This window comes from Podarcis cretensis (genome assembly GCF_951804945.1).
Source record: "Podarcis cretensis genome assembly, chromosome: 4".
NCBI lineage: Eukaryota > Metazoa > Chordata > Lepidosauria > Squamata > Lacertidae > Podarcis > Podarcis cretensis.
Genome location: NC_137173.1, coordinates 58,884,494 through 58,904,227, shown reverse-complemented (window position 1 = coordinate 58,904,227; position 19,734 = coordinate 58,884,494). Strand labels below are relative to the sequence as shown.

Below are 19,734 nucleotides of genomic sequence, written 5' to 3'. Positions count from 1 at the left end.
CCGATCACTGGAGATGAAGAGCCTTTAGCTCTGAAAGAAATGTCCATGTTAGTCAATCATGACACCTGCTGGTTAATGAAATAAAACATTTAACAAGCCTTGAAAGAGAACAATAGATAGAAAAGAAGTCTAGGAAAACTAGCAGATGAAGGAAGATGTTTCAGAAGTATGAGAGTTAACTATACACAAATTTAAACTTTTGAGATTAATTATACATATAGCAAGAAACAAGATGCCCTACAGAAGAGGGGAGGGAGGAAGGGGAAACACATTGAATAGATCTAAAGTTTTCAAAAAAAAATCACGCACCAAAATCTGAATACAGTTCCAATCACATGGCTGATGAGGGTTATTTTTTGCCAACCTTGGCATCATCAGCCATAGATGTGCACATTGTTACACTACATCCCATTGCACTACCGTCAACCTGAAACCCAACAGCAGCAGATGCCACATATCTCTATACAATTTCCACCTTCCCACCTGCCATGCAAACCCCTTCCTTTCTTCCATCTTACCTGGAGTTCCTAGAATAGCTCTAATGCACACAGAGGCAGAGATAGGACAGCATAACCGGTTCTGCCACACTGGGTGCTGAGCCTAGGGGGTGCTTCAGGGCATCACAACTATGATGTCGTTGTAGTGAATGGAACAAAACAGGAGGCAAGGGGTGGGCAGTGTGCCAAATTTTGACATGGTGCTGCTGCTGAAACTTGAAAGGCCAAAGTCCACCCTTGATGCACAAGGACAGCCAAGACTGACTCTTGCATCTCTCCAGCATATGTTGCTTTGAGTAAGGTCAACGGAGACCCCAGTCATTAATGAGCATAAGCCAGGGATGGGGAACATTTGGCCCTCCAGATGTTGTTGGACTGCCACTCCTATCATCCCCATCCAGTGGCCATACTTGCCTGGGCAGTTAGAAGTGGCAGCCAGCAATACCTGGAGAGCCCCAGGTTCCCGATCCCTGATTTAAGGGCCAGCTTGAAAGCTATTTACTGGGTCATTTAAAATCAACCTCACAATAAGCTTACAGCCCAGTTGCTGTATTAGTATAGCCTGTTAATAGGCAGTGCTGCTACGTCTAATGCTTGGGGAACTCCAATGCAAGTTTGGTTTCAACCTTAGCTCTCACCAGCCATTAGAACCAATGCTGCTTTTAAAGGAGTCTTTGCCAATTTGCCCCTCCTACAAGCTAATGAGAAGGCTGCCCTTGGCCACAGGCACATCTGAGTGGCCATGCTGCTGCTTTTTCATCTTTAAGGTGCTTCCTATATCTCCAGTTAAGCACAACTGGGGCCAGCCCTACCGTTAGGAAGAATGAGCTGCCTCAGGCAATTAATCCTGGGTGTCATATAAGGGGGAGCAAGTTGTTATTTCATTTATCACTGTTGCATTTGATTCTATTTTTACTGCCAGGGAGGGAAAGAGGCACTTGTGGGGGTTTTCCAGCTCGAGTGCCAAAATAACATGAGTGACCATGCGTACTTTGGCTTTGGCGATGGAGTGGAGAGGTGCCATTTGTTGCTCTCAAACGTCTTGGGCCGGCCTTCAGCATAATATCCAATGTGCAGTGACATTTTGGATGCCTTCCCCCTATGTACCTATGAAACATAACAAGAGGAATGGCCCTGAGCCTCAAAAGAGGGCATCAGTGCCAAGAGGTTTTGTCATGAGCGCCACCTAGAGAGGCCTGTTTTAGCTTGCTACTTCTCTTGTTGTTGACTAAATGAAATCAGGCAAAGCTTGGGAGAGGAGAGGGGGGCATTGAAAAAGAAGCATTGGCAAAGAGGTGCTGCAGATAAATTCTGCCTTGAAGGAGTCAGAGTGAGAACTCTGTGTTCTGAGGGATTCTGTTTTGGAAGTGTGGTTTTGCTTAGGCTCCACAACTGATTATACAATTTTCTGTCAAGGTTGCCAAGTAAACAGGACTCTCCAGAGCTGTTTCTGTTCTGACCAGTTGATCATGGCCTTGTTCCATTAACTCTCTGGGAAGAACTAGAGATTATAAGAGGTAAGGAGCTGCCGCTGTTGCTCTCAGTATCTTTGCTCCCTCTTTCTTTTAACATCTACTGCAATATAACATGTAACCAACCTGCTCATGGCATTTCCTTGCCCCGGTTAGAAAGTGGCATGAGACGATGTGGGGGGGATGTGTACAATGCAAAGATGTTAAGTCACACTGGGGATGGGCAAATCTGTTTATTTCAGCAACTCTGTTTCTCGTTTAAGTTCTCCACATTTCCATGATTTTTTTTGGGTGAGGGGGGGAAGTCCTCATGAAAATTCACCAGCATACCAGTGTGATTTTATCCTAATATACACATTTTTGCAAAGCAATTTCTAAAATATAAAGCATTTTCATGTGTTATTTTCACTAATATATGCATTTTTGCACACATTTCTTGACTGGAGAACTGCATTGCAAAATTGGGACAAGTGTGAATTTTGAAGGAAAGCTGCTTTTCAGTTCATATATCATTTCAGGAAGTACAAGTTAGTTCAGTTCACCATCGATTGCATCTGTTTATTTATTTATTGTTAAATATCTATATGCAGTTCTTCATTTCTCAATTCCTAGATGGTTTGCAATGAATTAAAAACATAACAAGAACACCATAAAAACTTCAAATTAATGCCTGGCTTTAAAAAAGAAAAATCCTCAGCAAGTTCCCCCATGCCTGGGTGCATAAAAAAGTTTTTTGTTTTGTTTTGCCAAGCTTGTAAAGGATAACAGTGTTGGCACCAGGCAAGTGTCCTTGAGGGGGGCATCCCAGAATGAAGGTGCCATAGCCATAGAGGCTCTTTTTTATGGTTGCCGGCCTCACCTCTGCTGGGGAAACCCATGGAGAAAAACCCCAGCTCATGATCTTAAACTGCAAGTAGGGTGACAGGAGATTAGGTGCTTTTTCGGGTAACGGGATCTTAAGCCATTTAGCGCTTTAAGCACCAGTGTACCACTGAAGCTCTTTCAACACTAGAGTAAATAATATGAACAAAACAAGCAGCGCCTGTCAAAACTCTGGCCCATCTGCATCCAGTGCTAATTGGAGCTTCCAAATTATCTTCAAATGTAGCCCTAAGCATAACACATTGCAGTAATCGAACTGGGAGGTTTCTGGAGCACGAATAACCTTGAGCCAGAGAGCTCTGCATTTCTTAAAATGTCTTACTCTGCCCTTTGACTGTCTCCATGACTTCTGAGAATTGGAACTTCTTATGGTCATCTTTTAAGACTTTCTGTTCTTCTCCTTCTCCATCTCTCATTGGTTTAGAGACGCTAGTAATGCATTAGCTGTTCTTAGCTGTGTCTGAAAAGAAATCATGTGAAATGCCCCGGGGCCAGGGTTTTTTAAAAAAATCATTTTGCTTTGAAGCTTTGCAATTTCTATTGGCGTAACGTAAGATTAACACAAACAACATTAAAACATATAACTGGATAATTTTCATAGCTGTTTGCAGACATGTACAATCCAGTTGGAGCTGCAAGTGTGCACAAACACAATTATACACACTGAAGGGCTGTCTGTCACTGAAGGGGCAGGGGGCAATGAATTGGTCCCTTTCTTGTCAGCCTCACTGCCTGCCAGCCAGCCCTCCTGATGCTACTATGACCAGCTACCCATCCAGCAAGGCTTCCGCCTCTCTAGCCACTCTGCTCACTCTGAAGAGGCCAAAGGAGGTATCAGAGCAAAGCATTCTGGGTGAGGTGGCCAGGAGGGCACCTGGACTGCCACCATGGTTTGCCACAGTGGCTAGAGATGAAGTTTAAAGTCACTTTGAATTCTTAAAGTTTAAACAGCATTTCTAGCTGCAGCAGCAACACTACAGGCACCCCCCTGGCCACTTCACCTAGAATGCCTCACTCTGAGAAAGGAGCACCTCAGCCCTTCCTCAGAGTAAGGCAGGAAGGGAGACAGAGAAACCACCACTGGTGCTGCCAGTAATGTTGTGGAGGGGTGGAGGAAAAGCCAATGGGAGCTGGGGAGAATGTGTGGGCAATAGCTATTTGAAATATACTCAGAGTCGCAAAGTGATTTCATGCTCTTTATTCAGCTCATAGTGGTGAGGAGGAATGAATGAATGTCCCCTCAAAGTATCTGCTTTATATACATTACTTACACAATGGGCTGCACATGATTGGCTAATTCTGGAATTCTACTGTAAGCCAATCAGGTTGTGGATTCACTTATATCTGGAGCATGATTGGGTGGTTCCTGCCAGCCAATCATACTGCTGCATTGTTCTAGGACCAATCAGACTGCTGCATTCTGAATCCTATTGTTCTAGGACCAATCAGACTGCTGCAATTTGGATCCTATTGTTCTAGGACCAATCAGACTGCTGCAGTTTGGAACCTATTCAACTCAGTACATAACACTATTGTACAGGGGAGAAGGAGTTGGGCTGTAGCAGAGCCTCCAGCTGCCTCAGGTAGCAGAATCTCTTGCAACAGCCCTAATGGCCCAGTTTGGATGTTATATCCAGTTAAAGTTGGCTTGTTTCAAACAAGCCATATTTAAGATTAACCACAGGTTGCTTGGGATGGCACAAGAAGCTGTGGTAAAGCGAAACTGAAGGGGGAGCCCAAGGCTGACTGCAGCTTGTTCTCATAATATAAAGCTATGGTTTATTGTGGTGGCTAAATATGACCAATGAATGTGAGTCTGTGTTTTTCTCCTCTTGCTTCCCTGTCTGCCATCTTCCCTCCCCCTTCCTCCTAGTGTGACAGTTCCTCCTGCTTTTCCTCATTGCAGCTCCCTTTGATTTGGCTTCTCAACTCTCAGACCTGGTCTGCAAATTCCCATGGATCATCCCAGTTCTCCACCAAAACTCCAGTTTCAGCCCTACTATGACTTGCATCTTTAGCGTCTCCACGCCCATTATTCTACCCGGACACTGAGGTCCAGCGCCAAGGGCCTTCTGGCGGTTCCCTCAGTGCAAGAAGCCAAGTTACAGGGAACCAGGTAGAGGCCTTTTCAGAGGTGGCACCCACCCTGTGGAATGCCCTCCCACCAGATGTCAAAGAGAACAACTACCAGAGTTTTAGAAGACATCTGAAGGCAGCCCTGTTTAGGGAAGCTTTTTTGTTTGATGGATTACTGTATTTTCATATTTTGTTGGAAGCCGCCCAGAGTGGCTGGGGAAGCCCAGCCAGATGGGCAGGGTATAAATAAATATATTATTATTAACTATTTTGTGTTTGGCTGCATATTTAGCTTCTTGTGCCTTTCTCTCAAGGTCAGAAGTCATATGTTTGTGAAGGGAACATCTCTACCTTCTTCTTTCACTAATCTCCCTTTGCCACCTTCCACCACTGCAACTCCTCCTCCACCCAGTATGGAGGAAGGGATGGAGTTGGCATTCCACATTTGTATCTAGTCTAGCCAGAAGGGTTAATTCATTTCTCTCTCCCTTGTTACTCTGCTGCATATGCAGCATATAGTTGCTACTGTATACGTTAAGGAAAGTTAGAGGATTTAGAAGGATTACCTATGCTCACTGGAGTCAGGGATATATTAGATCTTTGTATTCATTTTCAAACACCTGTTCAAATGTTTGTTGAGGCTGGCTGTGTTAATCCTTAAAGCCCGTACTTTAAGATTTGTGCTTTGTTTTTCACTTGAGATTTCACACTGTGGTTTTTTTAAAAAAATCATTTTAATCAACTGACCCTGTGAAGGCTTATTTTTGTTAGAGGGAAATGGCAAATATCTTGCTTTCCGAAATGATATGTTTATGAAATGGCATGTTTAGGAAATTTGTATTTCTAGAAAATGCAAATTGTGGGAAAAGTCCAAATAATAATAATAATAATAATAATAATAATAATAATAAAGTAGCTAGCCCACAATTACTGGAGAATATATTGTACTCAATTTCCTCACTGCCTATTCTTCAGAGGCCAGCTAATCTACACACCAGCCTTGCCACCACTTGCCTCCATTTGCCAGCCCTGTTTCTTCACATATGCAGATTTAGCCTTCCTTCATGAGAAGGAGGCAGGGTGATGATGAGCTTCATCCACTGGAGGAAGTGGTGACTGGGCTTCTGTGCCCTTATAGAGCCTAACCATAATTTGAGGTGATGTTCAGGTCACTCCACCCCAAAATGAATAACACAGGCAGTCATTTGGAACACTGGTATTTTAGTCATGCCAGTGAAAAGAATGTGCAATCCTAGTCTCCTGTCCCCAAATTATCTACATCATTGCACAAGATCCTGGGTTATATCCCCCCTCCCCGATCATTTGCTTCTCAGGGTACCAAAACATTTTGCTCTGGCCCTGAGCTCATCGGCTGCCTGCAAAGGTTTTTGAAGTGTTATTCATACAGTGTCCAATACCCAGGAACTGTGCTAGCTATGTGATTTGGGGAGTCTTTGGACAATGCTCCCCTGAACCTGGAAAAGGTAGTGCTGCAACCCAAGACTTACCTCTGACCCCCTTGGATGCTTCATGATAAATATTGTCACCAAGACTGACAACCTTGGTGGGGCTGTGATATCTTGGCTCTTCTTGGGTCACTGGCAAATACCTGAACTTGCCACCCTCTGGATCCCGCTCAGGTTAGAAGTGTGATCTTTATAGGTGAGTTGTCAATTTTTCAAAGATCTACTGAGTCATCAAAGGAAATAAAAACTTCCTTATAAAATGTCTTCCTGTGCACCGTTGTTCCAGTCTCCTGCTGTGACTCTGAATCTGTGATGCCTTTTAGCTATTCTCTTTGCATCTCTGTTGTATTTCTAAAAACCCGCTGCCAAGGAAAGCTCTCCTCCTGTTATTAGGACTCTATCCTGTTCTTGCTGTGCTCAGTTGCAAATCTCCTGCCAGCTTTAATGGCAAACAATCACACACTGTAGTACATTTTATTTTACAGAAAATGATACATCGTCATTTGTTCCCTCCAAGCAGATGTTTTCCTCCTTCTTTATCAGATATTGCTTCATTCATAAGCGTGAAGGCAGTAATAAAAAGGGGCCCAGGTGCAAATAGAAGGACATTGGAACATCCCCAATTACAGCCAGAACTTTGCCTTTTAAACATCTCTCTTGACTAGTCACAAAAATGCTACCTTTAACTATAGCACATTTCAGTGCCTGGCATAAAAATATTGGCAGGATTTGCCATGCCTCCAAACACCTATCTGGAATTGTGCAATGTTGCCAGCTGACAATTCAGCCAACGCTCGTTTTGTGCAATTTAGGTTTCATTCCCCAAATGGCTTGTAGCCCCACATAGTGATAAACACAGGAAGGCACAGCATCTCTAATTCATGAATGGGTCCTAGAAGATAATTCAAAGGAAGTGTTAAGTATGTTCCATGTTTGTTGGTGACAACTATAGCAGAGGCAGTTATAGGGTGATACAACCGATGTGGTCGCACTGGGTGCTATGCTGCAGGGGGTGCTAAAACAATGCTGTTGAATGGAGCGCAAGAGGCGGTCCTGCCAAATTTTAGCATAAGTGCCGATCCAAAGCCTTTGTTTAAGTTAATGGGATCAACGAAGGCAACACTTTCTGTACTTGTGTTCCCTGAAAAGAAGTTCAGTTAGGTAAAGGTAAAGGTACCCCTGCCCGTACGGGCCAGTCTTGACAGACTCTGGGGTTGTGCGCCCATCTCACTCAAGAGGCCGGGGGCCAGCGCTGTCCGGAGACACTTCCGGGTCACGTGGCCAGTGTGACAAAGCTGCATCTGGCGAGCCAGCACAGCACACGGAAACGCTGTTTACCTTCCCGCCAGTAAGCGGTCCCTATTTATCTACTTGCACCCGGGGGTGCTTTCGAACTGCTAGGTTGGCAGGCGCTGGGACCGAGCAGCGGGAGCGCACCCCGCCGCGGGGATTCGAACCGCCGACCTTTCGATCGGCAAGCCGTAGGCGCTGAGGCTTTTACCCACAGCGCCACCCGCGTCCTAAGTTCAGTTAGCCAGATGTTAAGTAGAGACTGATGCACTGGGAAACATCCACCACTAACCAAAAAAACCACATTGTGTTACCATCTTGATTCCCTGTATTCACATGTGAAATAATCTTTTCATTCAGCCTTTCCTAGCTTTGTACTCTTAGTACAGATGTATTGGACTACAATTGTCATTACAATTGGTCATGCTGGCTGTGAATGTCCTGCCTGGGCCTCAACTCCTGAATGAGATATGGGAGGTGTCCCTAAAGCTATAATCACATTTCTCCTCACAGAAGTTGTAGCCCAACAAGAAGTGGAGGGCACCAGATTGGAGAAGCCTGCTTTAGTTGTTTTCTTTCTATGACAGCTGATCTGGCAAAGCAGTTAAGCATGGAGGGGAGAACTTTAAGCAGCAAGCAGTCCCACCAACAATGCAACATTTGTGCTGAAATTATTCATACAAATCACTGCTTCGCTGGACCCATGCCCTAGCCTTCAAAGTTTACTAGACGTTTAAATGAGCATTGTGTTCTGGGACATCACAACCTCCTCCTGACAGATCATGATATAAAACATTTTACTGCACTTCTTACAAATAAACAATACCAGTGAGAAACTTGGTTATATTATATGCTGTGCTCAGAGTTCCCATCTCTGACCAGTTGGCCTTCAGAACACTCCCAACTCTCATGAAATTGTTAGTTTATCTTACTGAAATTTAACCGTCCTTTTGCTGGACAGAAAGCTAATACCATCCACATGGAACGGCAAGGCGTTTGATGAGAGGTGTGCATGTGGAAGAGACTGCTGTTGTCAAGCTACATGAGCTGAAAGGAAGAAGGGGGAGGCTAATGGTGGTTTCACACAGCCAGTTTTCTCATGCTATCAAATGATTTGTTTTTCAGACCCCATGCAGAACAGGACCATGGGAAAGGGGTTTGGTATATATTCAGATCATGCGGCAAGATTAGTTTAGAAAACTGTATTTTGGGGGCTTGCCCAAATAGTGTTTATACAATATCATCAGGATGTGTTCTGCACAGGGACCAGTTCTCTTGTCCCCCAAATCGGTAGAACTCTGGAATATTAAATAATATTACATGGCAGTATCCAGATGTAGCCTAGCCTTCACAATGTCCAACCACATGTACGTGGTTAGGGCAGTAAGTCTCCTTAAGAACAGGAATTTATTGCATTGAATCAAGAATGTGCCACATAGACACTCAGAAACTCTATAAGGGACCACCAGGGTCATCTAGTCCAACCCCTGCAATGTAGGAATGTTTTTGCCCAACTTGGGGTTCAAACTCTCTTGCTCTACCAACTGAGCTAATGCAGCAGCTCTTAATTGTTCCGAATTCATAAAGCCACTCCCGACATAAGGAGGGTGGGTTGCGGGCTCACGCCCCACCTACATCCTCGCGGGGCTAGCTCAGCCCCGCGGGACTTGGGTATCCCGGGAGTCATCATTCACCACGCCAGCCAATTGGCTGGCGGCAGGGGCGGGCTTAGGAGAGTTCATTTAAGGTTGGGGCAGCCCGTGCTCACCCCTTTCTTTTCTTTCAGCCAGCTGCAGTTTCCCACCCACCCACCCTCTAGGTTGTCATTTGGACTTTGCTATGGGCTTTGGCTGGTCACCGCAAGGGGCCTGGTAGGAGTTTTTCCATTTGGCTAATTGGCTGTTTTTTTGGAAGCCACTTGGTTTTCTCGCCTACCTCGTAGCAAAACGTCACGACACCTTTGGTTTTGGCGGTTAGGCATTGGCAGGGGTATTATTATGCAAATGAGTTGGGGGGGAAGAACGCCATCACCTCCCCCAAATGTTGAAGGGTAGTCTGATAAAGGACTCTGAGGGGCGTCGCCTCGTCCGAAACCTATGGAGGCTAGGGCCCAAAGCGTGCTCCCGAGCGGTAATCACATCCCAACCAAAGAGGAATGGTTGAATAAACTATGCGAATATTTAGAATTAGCAAAGTTAACTGATTTAATAAGACAAAAACCAAAGAGTATAATTCAGAAACAATGGAAATGTTTAAATGATTATTTATACAGACAAGGATCAAATACAAAGTTTTGGTTGTGTTTAGAGTAGACTTGTGAGAAACACTATAAATTGAAGGCATTTGCAGATGACCTAGTATTGACTTTACAAGAGCCAGACACTAGTACAAAAAGAGTTTTAGAGTTAATTCAATTTTTTGGTCAGGTGGCAGGATTTAAGTTGAACAAACTAAAAACTAAAGTTCTGGAAAAAAATTTAACAAATGTTGAAAGAGAGAGATTCCAAAATAAAACTGGGTTAGCGGTGGTAAAGAAAGTAAAATACTTGGGGATTAATATGACATCTAAAAATGTGAACTTATTTAAAGACAATTATGATAAATATTGGACAGAGGTAAAGAAAGATCTAGAAATATGGTCGAATTTGAAGCTTTCCTCGTTAGGCCGAATTGCAGTGATCAAAATGAATGTATTGCCTAGAATGTTATTTTTGTTTCAGACATTACAAATTGTGGACAAACTAGATTGTTTCAAGAAGTGGCAGAAAGATATATCTAAATTTATCTGGCAGGGCAAAAAGCCCAGAATAAAATTTAAGATACTTACTGATGCAAAAGAAAGAGGGGGGTTTGCCCTGCCGGATTTGAGACTGTACTATGAATCGGCAGCTTTCTGCTGGTTGAAAGATTGGCTACTTCTTGAGAATGCAGATATTCTGGATCTGGAAGGATTTGATAACAGGTTTGGTTGGCATGCATATTTATGGTATGACAAGGTTAAAGTTCACAAGGGTTTCAAAAACCATATTGTTAGGAAAGCATTATATAATGTTTGGATTCGGTACAAGGATTTGTTGGAAAATAAAACTCCTAGGTGGTTATCACCTATGGAGGCTAAGGAGGTGAAGAAACTTAACATGGAATCCAAATGGCCGAAATATTCTGAAATTTTAGAACAAGAAAGTGGTGAATTTAAACTACAGAGTTTTGAGAAATTAAAGCCCAAGGTGCGAGATTGGCTCCATTATTACCAAATAATGGAAACCTTTAAACAAGACAGGAAAATTGGCTTCCAGGTGGAGAAATCGAAACTGGAAACAGAACTGTTAGAACCCAATACTAAGAATGTATCAAGAATGTACAATTTGTTGCTGAAGTGGAATACAATAGATGAGACAGTTAAATCAGCCATGATTAAATGGGCACAGGACATTGGTCATGACATTATGTTTGCTGACTGGGAACAGTTATGGACCACCGGTATTAAATTCACGGCATGTAATGCCCTAAGAGAAAATATTATGAAAATGATTTACAGGTGGTACATGACCCCAGTCAAACTTGCGAAGATTTATTATCTGCCCAATAATAAATGTTGGAAATGTAATGAGACTGAAGGTACCTTCTTTCACCTTTGGTGGACCTGCCCAAAGATTAAAGCCTTTTGGGAAATGATCTATAATGAAATTAAGAAGGTACTTAAATGTACTTTTCATAAGAAACCAGAGGCATTTCTCTTGGGCATGGTCGGCCAAATGGTGTCAAGGAAGGATAGGACTTTTTTTATGTACGCCACTACAGCAGCAAGGATCCTTCTAGCAAAGTATTGGAAGACACAAGAACTCCCCACACTGGAAGAATGGCAGACGAAAGTGATTGACTTTATGGGATTGGCAGAAATGACTGGCAGAATCCGCGACCAAGAGAAAGAGACGGTGGAGGAAGATTGGAAGAAATTTAAAGCTTATCTTAAGAACTGTTACAATATTGATGAGTGTTAAAATGTCAAGGGGAAGGAAGATGCAGAATTACAGCCGAAAATGTTTGATGATTTAAGGTGAAATTGAGAAAGATAACAAATTTAAATTTAATTGGCTAAAATGGTTGCTGAAAAATGGTAAAATAAGGATGTAAAAAGGGTGAGGTATGGGGAAGTCCGAAAAAGGAGGCTTATGAAAATGAGGTTAAGAACTTATATTTGTGTGTTTGTTTGTATTTGTTGATGTTTTTATGTTGTTGTGGTTGTTTTGTTTTAAAACTGGAAAACTAATAAAAATTATTATAAAATAAAATAAAATAGACTAGACTTGTGAGAGACCCAGAGAACTTAGCGACCTGATTAATTAAAAGAGATTCTTTGGGAGAGAAAAAAATATGGAATAACAGATACAATTATGTTTAAAATGTCTATAGGAAGTGCAGTGTAAGCGGTGGAAGTCATTCAATGAAAATTTATTATTATTTGTTTATTGAAAAACATGTAGAATAAATTTGGAAGAAATTCTTCCTACTTTCTTCTTTCTTTTTCTTTTTCTTTTTCTTCTTTTTCATTCTTCTTTTCTCTTTTCTCTTTTTCTTTTTTTATTAACAACATTATGGAGAATTTTGGATATATGTATGTAATTGTAACACTTTGTTAATTGATTTTGATTTTGTAATAGTTATATTAAGCTAATAAAATAATTTTTTTTTTTAAAAAAAAGAGTTGTGTATTGAAGCATTCGCTTGAAACAGCAAAGTGAAATTTTCATATGCACTTTTGTGGGGAGGGAGTTCCACAACCTTGGGACTGCAGTAGAGAATGCCCTCTGCTGTGGGAAATCACCACAACTTTTGAGGGCAGCTGAAATACCAAGAGGGCTCCTTCTGCTGTTCTCAATGGAACTATTTCTGCATCTTCAGCCCAGCCACCAAAGGAGGCAACAGAAGCTGAGGGTGCAGGCAGGTCAAGCTTGATGCTGGCCAGTGGATCCCACATAATCAGGATGCCCTTTTGGGTGGCTTTCCGCTGGGCTTCACTAGTGGGGATACTGCCAGTGGCCCTTCCACCCACCCACATGCCCTGTGCCAGGACTCTGGCAGCAGCCAACGTAATGTGGGGTGGGGTGGATCAGAACCTAAATTTACCTGTTTACACTGCATACTACATGCATACTAGGTTTGTTGTTGTTGTTGTTGTTAAAATTTGAGCATCAATTACTGGTAATGTTTAAACAGTTGGGTTAATGCCGTTACAATTCATTGGATGCGGGAAAGAATTTAGTGCTGTAACAAGAATATGATCATGATTATTTTGTAGCAGAAAAGGAAGGAATCTATGAAGGAGTATTAATAATACACAAATATCTTTTGTGTGTCCTACTGTGGTGATAATAGTTCTGGTATTGTGTTAGCCAAAGGGAATATGAAAATACACACAGTCCCAAGTTCTTTTGTCTTACTATAAATACTTTCCTAAGTTGGTTCTGGAGTGAAAATGTTTCTTTAAATTCTCCTTCTCTTTTTATGCAGGGCTGGGGAGAGAGAATGGAACGACCACATGCTTTTCTATTGCGCATCATTATTCAGGGGTTTTTTTTTTGCTTCCTAGCTTGGAAAGATGATTAGTGCCTCAAAATGTAATCGGTGGGCGGAGAATGGATGGAGATGCTGAACACAGCGGTTAGCTGAGATATATAACATTGCTACAGTGTTTGAATAGCAAGAAATTTCATTTCCTGGGTAATATTATTCAGCTACTGGAACAGTTTTAAGAACACCCACTATAATTCTAGTCTACTAATGATCCAGAAACTCAATGGAAGTCTTGGTGTAATATATATACATGCATCAAATATGGGACCGCTTGTATTAGGCATTGTTGAAACTGAAAATAATGGTTCTGGGGTGGGTGGGTGGGTGTAAGTAAAATAATAATCTATGAGAAAGCATTATGCTGGTAACTGAAGGCCTCTGGATTTAATTCCTTGAGGAAATGCAGATGTCATAAGGTTTCACGTTATTGAGTCTGTATATTTGGGGTCAGCAACCATTTCCCTTATTGCCCAGACCCTAATCAGAACAAGATCCCTTTCAGACGAACCTGACTAGATTATCTCCTTACCCTTTCTGACTCCATAGTTCTGGTCACCTAACCTCACAAAATGCAATCTAAAACTGGGGCAAAGTTCAGAAAAGGGCAATCAAAATGATCAAAGGGATGGAGTAACTCCACCATGAGGAAAGATTACAATGCTTTTTAGTTTAGAAACAAAGGTAAGTAAGAAGGGACATGGCTAGGGATGTCAGAGGGCATCATTTTCCCATTCCACCCTGTTTTCATCACATGCAACACTATAGTTTATCTTCCATCAAAAACTACATTATTTGTCTCACTGCTGTGGTGAACTAACATAACTTGCACAACCTACGCAATTAATTATGTAAGTTACATTATTCCACCCCATTAATTCTAGTGCAAAGGAAACAATGCATATGAGGAAGGGAAATGTAATCAGTTACATATCATTTGTGGACTGAAAGCAACAATAGCAGTGAATACTGATCAGTATTCTCTGGATTGTGTTCCGGACATGGAACGAACAAGCAAACATTGGCTCCAGTTTCCATTTCCATCAGAGTTCTCTGACACCCATCAACATGCTGGACCTGTAGAAGATTAAACATGGTATGGAGAAACTGGGTAGAAAGGCATAATGCTAGAAACCAGGCGGCATCCAATGAAGGTGAATGTTGGAAGATTAAAGATATACAAAGGAAAGTACTTCTTTACACAGTGCATCATGAAACTATGGAAGTCTCTCCTACAAGACACAGGGATGGGTGTCAACATGGATAGCTTTAAAAGAGAATTAGACAAATTCATGGTTAAGTCTCTCGGTGGCTATGTTCCATACTGCCAGAAGCAGTATGCTGCTGAATACCAGATGCTGGGAATCACAAGTGGGGAGCCAGTGTGGTGTAGTGGTTAAGAGCGATAGACTTGTAATCTGATGAACCGGGTTCGCATCTCCACTCCTCCACATGCAGCTGCTGGGTGACCTTGGGCTAGTCACACTTCTCTGAAGTCTCCCAGCCTCACTTCACAGAGTGTTTGTTGTGGGGGAGCAAGGGAAAGAAGAATGTTAGCCGCTTTGAGACTCCCTAGGGTAGTGATAAAGGGGGATATCAAATCCAAACTACTCTTCTTCTTCTTCTTCTTCTTCTTCTTCTTCGAATCACAGAATTGTAAAGTTGGAAGGGATCACAAGAGCCGTCCAGTCCAACCCCCTGCAATGCAGGAATCTTTTTTGCCCGTTGTTGGGCTCGAACCCTCGACCCTAACAGTCTCATGCTCTACCAGCTAAGCTATCCTGAGTGCTGTTGCACTTGTATTCTTGCTTATAGACTGCCATAGACATCTGGTTCGCCTCTATGAACACAGGATACTGGACTAGATGGGTCTTTGGTCTGCAATATGGTAATCCTGCCATAGACATGGAAATTTGGTAACTGTAACCATAATATAACTAAAATAGTAATGCTGCAATCTTGTGCACGAGGGACGCAGGTGGCGCTGTGGGTTAAAGCCTCAGCGCCTAGGACTTGCCGATCGAAAGGTCGGCGGTTCGAATCCCTGCGGCGGGGTGCGCTCCCGCTGCTCGGTCCCAGCGCCTGCCAACCTAGCAGTTCGAAAGCACCTCCGGGTGCAAGTAGATAAATAGGGACCGCTTACCAGCGGGAAGGTAAACGGCGTTTCCGTGTGCGGCTCTGGCTCGCCAGAGCAGCAATGTCACGCTGGCCACGTGACCCGGAAGTGTCTCCGGACAGCGCTGGCCCCTGGCCTCTTAAGTGAGATGGGCGCACAACCCCAGAGTCTGTCAAGACTGGCCCGTACGGGCAGGGGTACCTTTACCTTTACCTAATCTTGTGCACAGTTAGCTGGGACGTCTCTTTGAACTCAATAGGACTTACATTTGAGTAGACTTGCCTAGGCTTCCATTATAAGCAAATGAAATACAAAGTCGCTGCAGTGTGTGTGTGTGTGTGTGTGTGTGTGAGAGAGAGAGAGAGAGAGAGAGAGAGAGAGAGAGAGATTCTCCTAAGTGCTTTGCTCATGAGTTCATAATAATTTCAGAGGGTGAAAGAAATATCAGTCAAGATGAAGCAATGTATATCTATCTATGATGACCTCATGTTCTTCACGTTTCTGTCATGAATGATATCCTGTCTATGAATTTAGCTGCACAAAACAGCTCACACCTGCCACTAATCTCCATTTTCTTTAGCTTATTGATGGAAAGCCAATAACAAAGAGCTGTGGCGTTCCCTGGATGATCACAATTATGGGCATGTAGGTCATAAAGCTGTTTGGCTACAAACTCCACGGGCCATTTCATTTGTTGTTTTCATTAGCCAGGCAACCATTCCCCAAGAGACACTGGGGACTCCTTCAGTGTGTTTAATGGAATCTCTGTGATGTAATTGTCAAAATCCTGGTTGCTATATATGGCAATTATTCCAGACAGATTAGATGACATAGAACAGATGGGCTGCTTGCCTGCTCACTTCTGGCCCCCAACTTTACTCTTTTCTCATATTTAGAGTGGTGCAGTAAAACTGCTCCAACTAAATTAGCATGGCTGCAGCTCTTAGATCTTTAATACAAGTGATTGGGGGATTGGGTTGGAAGTCAAAGAATTCAGGGCAAACATTATTTCCTCATATGGTAGATCTATTTGGGTTTCTGCCGAGGAAAAGAGTTTCTAAAACTGGTTGATTGTTCTGAAGAATACATTGCCATCCAAGGCAGGACTTATATTAACCACAGAAAGCTAGGCATAGAAAGCTGTAACTGCAATGGCTTCGCCGGCTCCTAAACTTTCAACAAGAAGTAATTCATAAACCTTTAGACTAATTCAGACTCTAATGTATTTCTGCGTATAATCCTATCCTGTGCAACTGTAACTTCATCTTGGAAACATAAATTTATATCCATTGGAAAATGGAAAAATGCATGACTTAAAGTAAGACTCTGGTGTCATTGCTTTGTATTTAATGAAGGGAAGCTGTTGATTACAAATGCCACAATGGTTAGGGGTTTGGGGGGGGGTTGGGCAGAAGAGTGTATACAGCCCCACTACATAGTACGGTGCTCAAAGTTGTATCAAGGGGCATGACATGGGTGACACCATTTCACCCATGTAAGTAATCAGTCAATGATGCACTTACCAAGTAATGAAAAACCATGTCTTCACCAACAAGAGAACCCTTCATTTAAACTTGTGCCTATTGTGAAGGAAAACAAGACTAGCTATTACTATTTAGAAAGCTCTGGACCCTGCATAGAAGTTAAAACAGTAGCAAAGAGGCCCAATTGAAAACAACTATTTTCAAAGCTTCAGTCCCTGATCGTAAACACCACTTCCCAACACTGGAGGAGCTGCACTTGTTGTTCAATAAATTTTCTGTTATTTATTTTGTAACTGCACCTAAACCACAATAAATTGTCCAGCACTTGGCTGCCAGACCAGATAAAATATAACTTTTACCATCAATACAGTCCATTTCCAAGGCCAATATAAACTAATGGGCATATTTAAAAGATACAATAGGCTTCTGCATACAGGGACGGAGTCTTTTCTCTTCTTCTAAAATAAAACATTTCCCACATAATAGCATCCAATGTACATATTCTATAATGTCTTTCGTTCTTTTTACTTTTACTGGCAGGGCGCTCAAAATGAAGAGTCATAATTTCTCACGGGCCCTTATTCAGGATTTAAAGAAATACTGAACCAGAAAAACTACCCAAAGTATTTTCCCAAGAAAAATAGGTTTCTAAAAACCAGTCCTCCACCACCACAAGAGGGTTTTTTCCCTTCAGCATAGATATACATTCTGATGTCTGTTCGTGATTTGGCACATTCCCAAGCAACATCGTGATTTGCTTTCTGCAGCTCTGAAAATTAAATCCATGCTTAACTGGCCTTGGTTGTGTGAGACCTGTAATACCAAGTTGGCAAAAAGGTGAGCCTTGGCTGCTGGTGCTTCTGAGAATTCTGCTGCAGACCATGTGTTTCTCCCGCTCTTTCTGCTGCAGAAGGTTTGCTCCTAGGAGTTGCACTCCTCACAGTGGCACGAGAGGATGTAACGGTAGGTGGCCGTGAGCCTCATGCCACCTGAGCAGCGCAACCTCATGGCTTTCAGCTTGGAAGTCTGTGGCTGGCAGCAATGGCACGTAGAGCGGAAGGGCTGTTTCAGGACCGTACTGAAGGACACCATTGGTTCGGAGCGTGATGTCTGAGTGCAACGTCCTTCACAACGAGCTAGCAGCACCATCTGCAAAGGAAGGAGACAAAGGAATCAAGGAACGGAGCCCCAGAGCAGTGCAAATTTGTGATGCCGGCAGAAATTGTATTGTTCATAACTACCTGCTTCCTGTTAAACAACCCCCTTCACAACCCATTTAGGCCTCACTGCATTGTGTTAATAATTTAATTATGGGTATATATACTCTGGGCCTAAGTTTTCTATCACATCAGCTACATTTTGTATACATTGTTTCAGCATATTTGGGTTTTTTTAAAATATAGAATGCTTTGATTATGGATCAGAAGGGGTAAGATATGAAGTGTTGCAAACCCAGTCATGTGACCTAGCACTCGTGGCCACCTGGAAATGGCCAGTTTGGACCCCAGTTCTTTTCCTAGTCCAGTTGTTTCCTGTCTATTCCTCTAATGCACTTAAGCAGAAAAAGGAATCTACTGTAGTGCTTCTGAGGCAGAGGCATGTATGTGTGCAATAATATTATAGATATGACAGCAGTCTAATTAAAACATTCTTAGCAAACGGAGAAGAAGAAGCCATGCTCTTGCCATTGCTGATGGTGAGCTCTGCCCCAAGATGCTGTTACAGAATTTATTCTTCCCTCTGGGATTCTCTCCCAAAATTCTCTGCTCTATTCATGGGTAATGAAATGCCTCACCCTATCCACTGCCCACGAATAGCATGGAGAATTTTCTCTCAACTCTAGGCTTGCTACTGTTATAGAATTAAATACCGATTGGCATTCATTCCTCTCTCTTGTTTTTATGGACCATATTTCCCCAGACACAGATGATATCTTCCAGATTTAATAATAATATAAAGGAGTCTTGTGGCACACAGTGACACACAATGCAAGTAGACTTTTGTCAAGCAAAGCTTATGCCATAAGAAACTTCTCAGTCTTTAGGTGAAACAAGACTTTGCTGATTTCTCTGCAATAGTCTAACACTGCTATCCTTCTGGAAATCCCTTACTGATTGTATGTAAGGCTTTTAGAGACCACTTGCCCTATATTCCTGTCTGGCCCCTGGGCTCAGCTGGTGAGCCCTTGTTGGAGGTGTCACATATTCAGTATGTAGGTATCACCAAGAGGGCCTTCATTGCAGTTGCACAGGTGTTGCTTTAGATCAGGGGTCAGCAAACTTTTTCAGCAGGGGGCCGGTCCACTGTCCCTCAGACCTTGTGGGGGGCCGGACTATATTTTGGAGGGGGGGGAATGAACGAATTCCTATGCCCCACAGATAACCCAGAGATGCATTTTAAATAAAAGGACACATTCTACTCATGTAAGAACACGCTGATTCCCAGACTGTCCGCGGGCTGTATTGAGAAGGCAATTGGGCCGGATCCAGCCGCCGGGCCTTTGTTTGCCTACCCATGCTTTAAGCGCTGTTCTTTCTACTGCTCTTTCTACTCAGGCCTTCTCCAGCTGAATTGTTGTTTTCAATTTGCAGTTGACATAATCTTCTATGAAGGATTTACAGTATATTATGCTTTGCAGTTTTCTTTTATGCATCTTATGTATTTTTATATGTTTAGTCTATATTATCCTATATATAGTATAATATAAGGCTGGTATCAGTCATTTGCTTTTTTTTCAAAGGCTGAACAGAGAAGGCAAGTTCATTTTTAACAGGCAATAATGGGGACAAATCTCTGTATGGATTTTTGAGCTGGTTTTCGCAGAGAAAAGAAGGGCAAATGGTCAGCAACAGCAGCAGGTGTTGGAGCTACAATCGATGG

At 42.6% G+C, this 19,734-nt stretch overlaps 1 protein-coding gene across 4 annotated transcripts in view; it reads right to left on the bottom strand.

Annotated features, from left to right (window-relative positions):
* Window positions 1–17,110: 17,110 nt before the first annotated feature.
* NDP (norrin cystine knot growth factor NDP) overlaps window positions 17,111–19,734 on the bottom strand; it is a 28,257-nt gene continuing 25,633 nt past the window's right edge. For all 4 annotated transcript variants that reach the window (XM_079974597.1, XM_079974594.1, XM_079974596.1 and 1 more), the window contains one exon: window positions 17,111–18,003. In XM_079974597.1, the coding sequence (XP_079830723.1) occupies window positions 17,776–18,003 (228 nt within the window). In that variant the 3' untranslated portion in view covers window positions 17,111–17,775. The remainder of the gene's footprint in view (window positions 18,004–19,734) is intronic.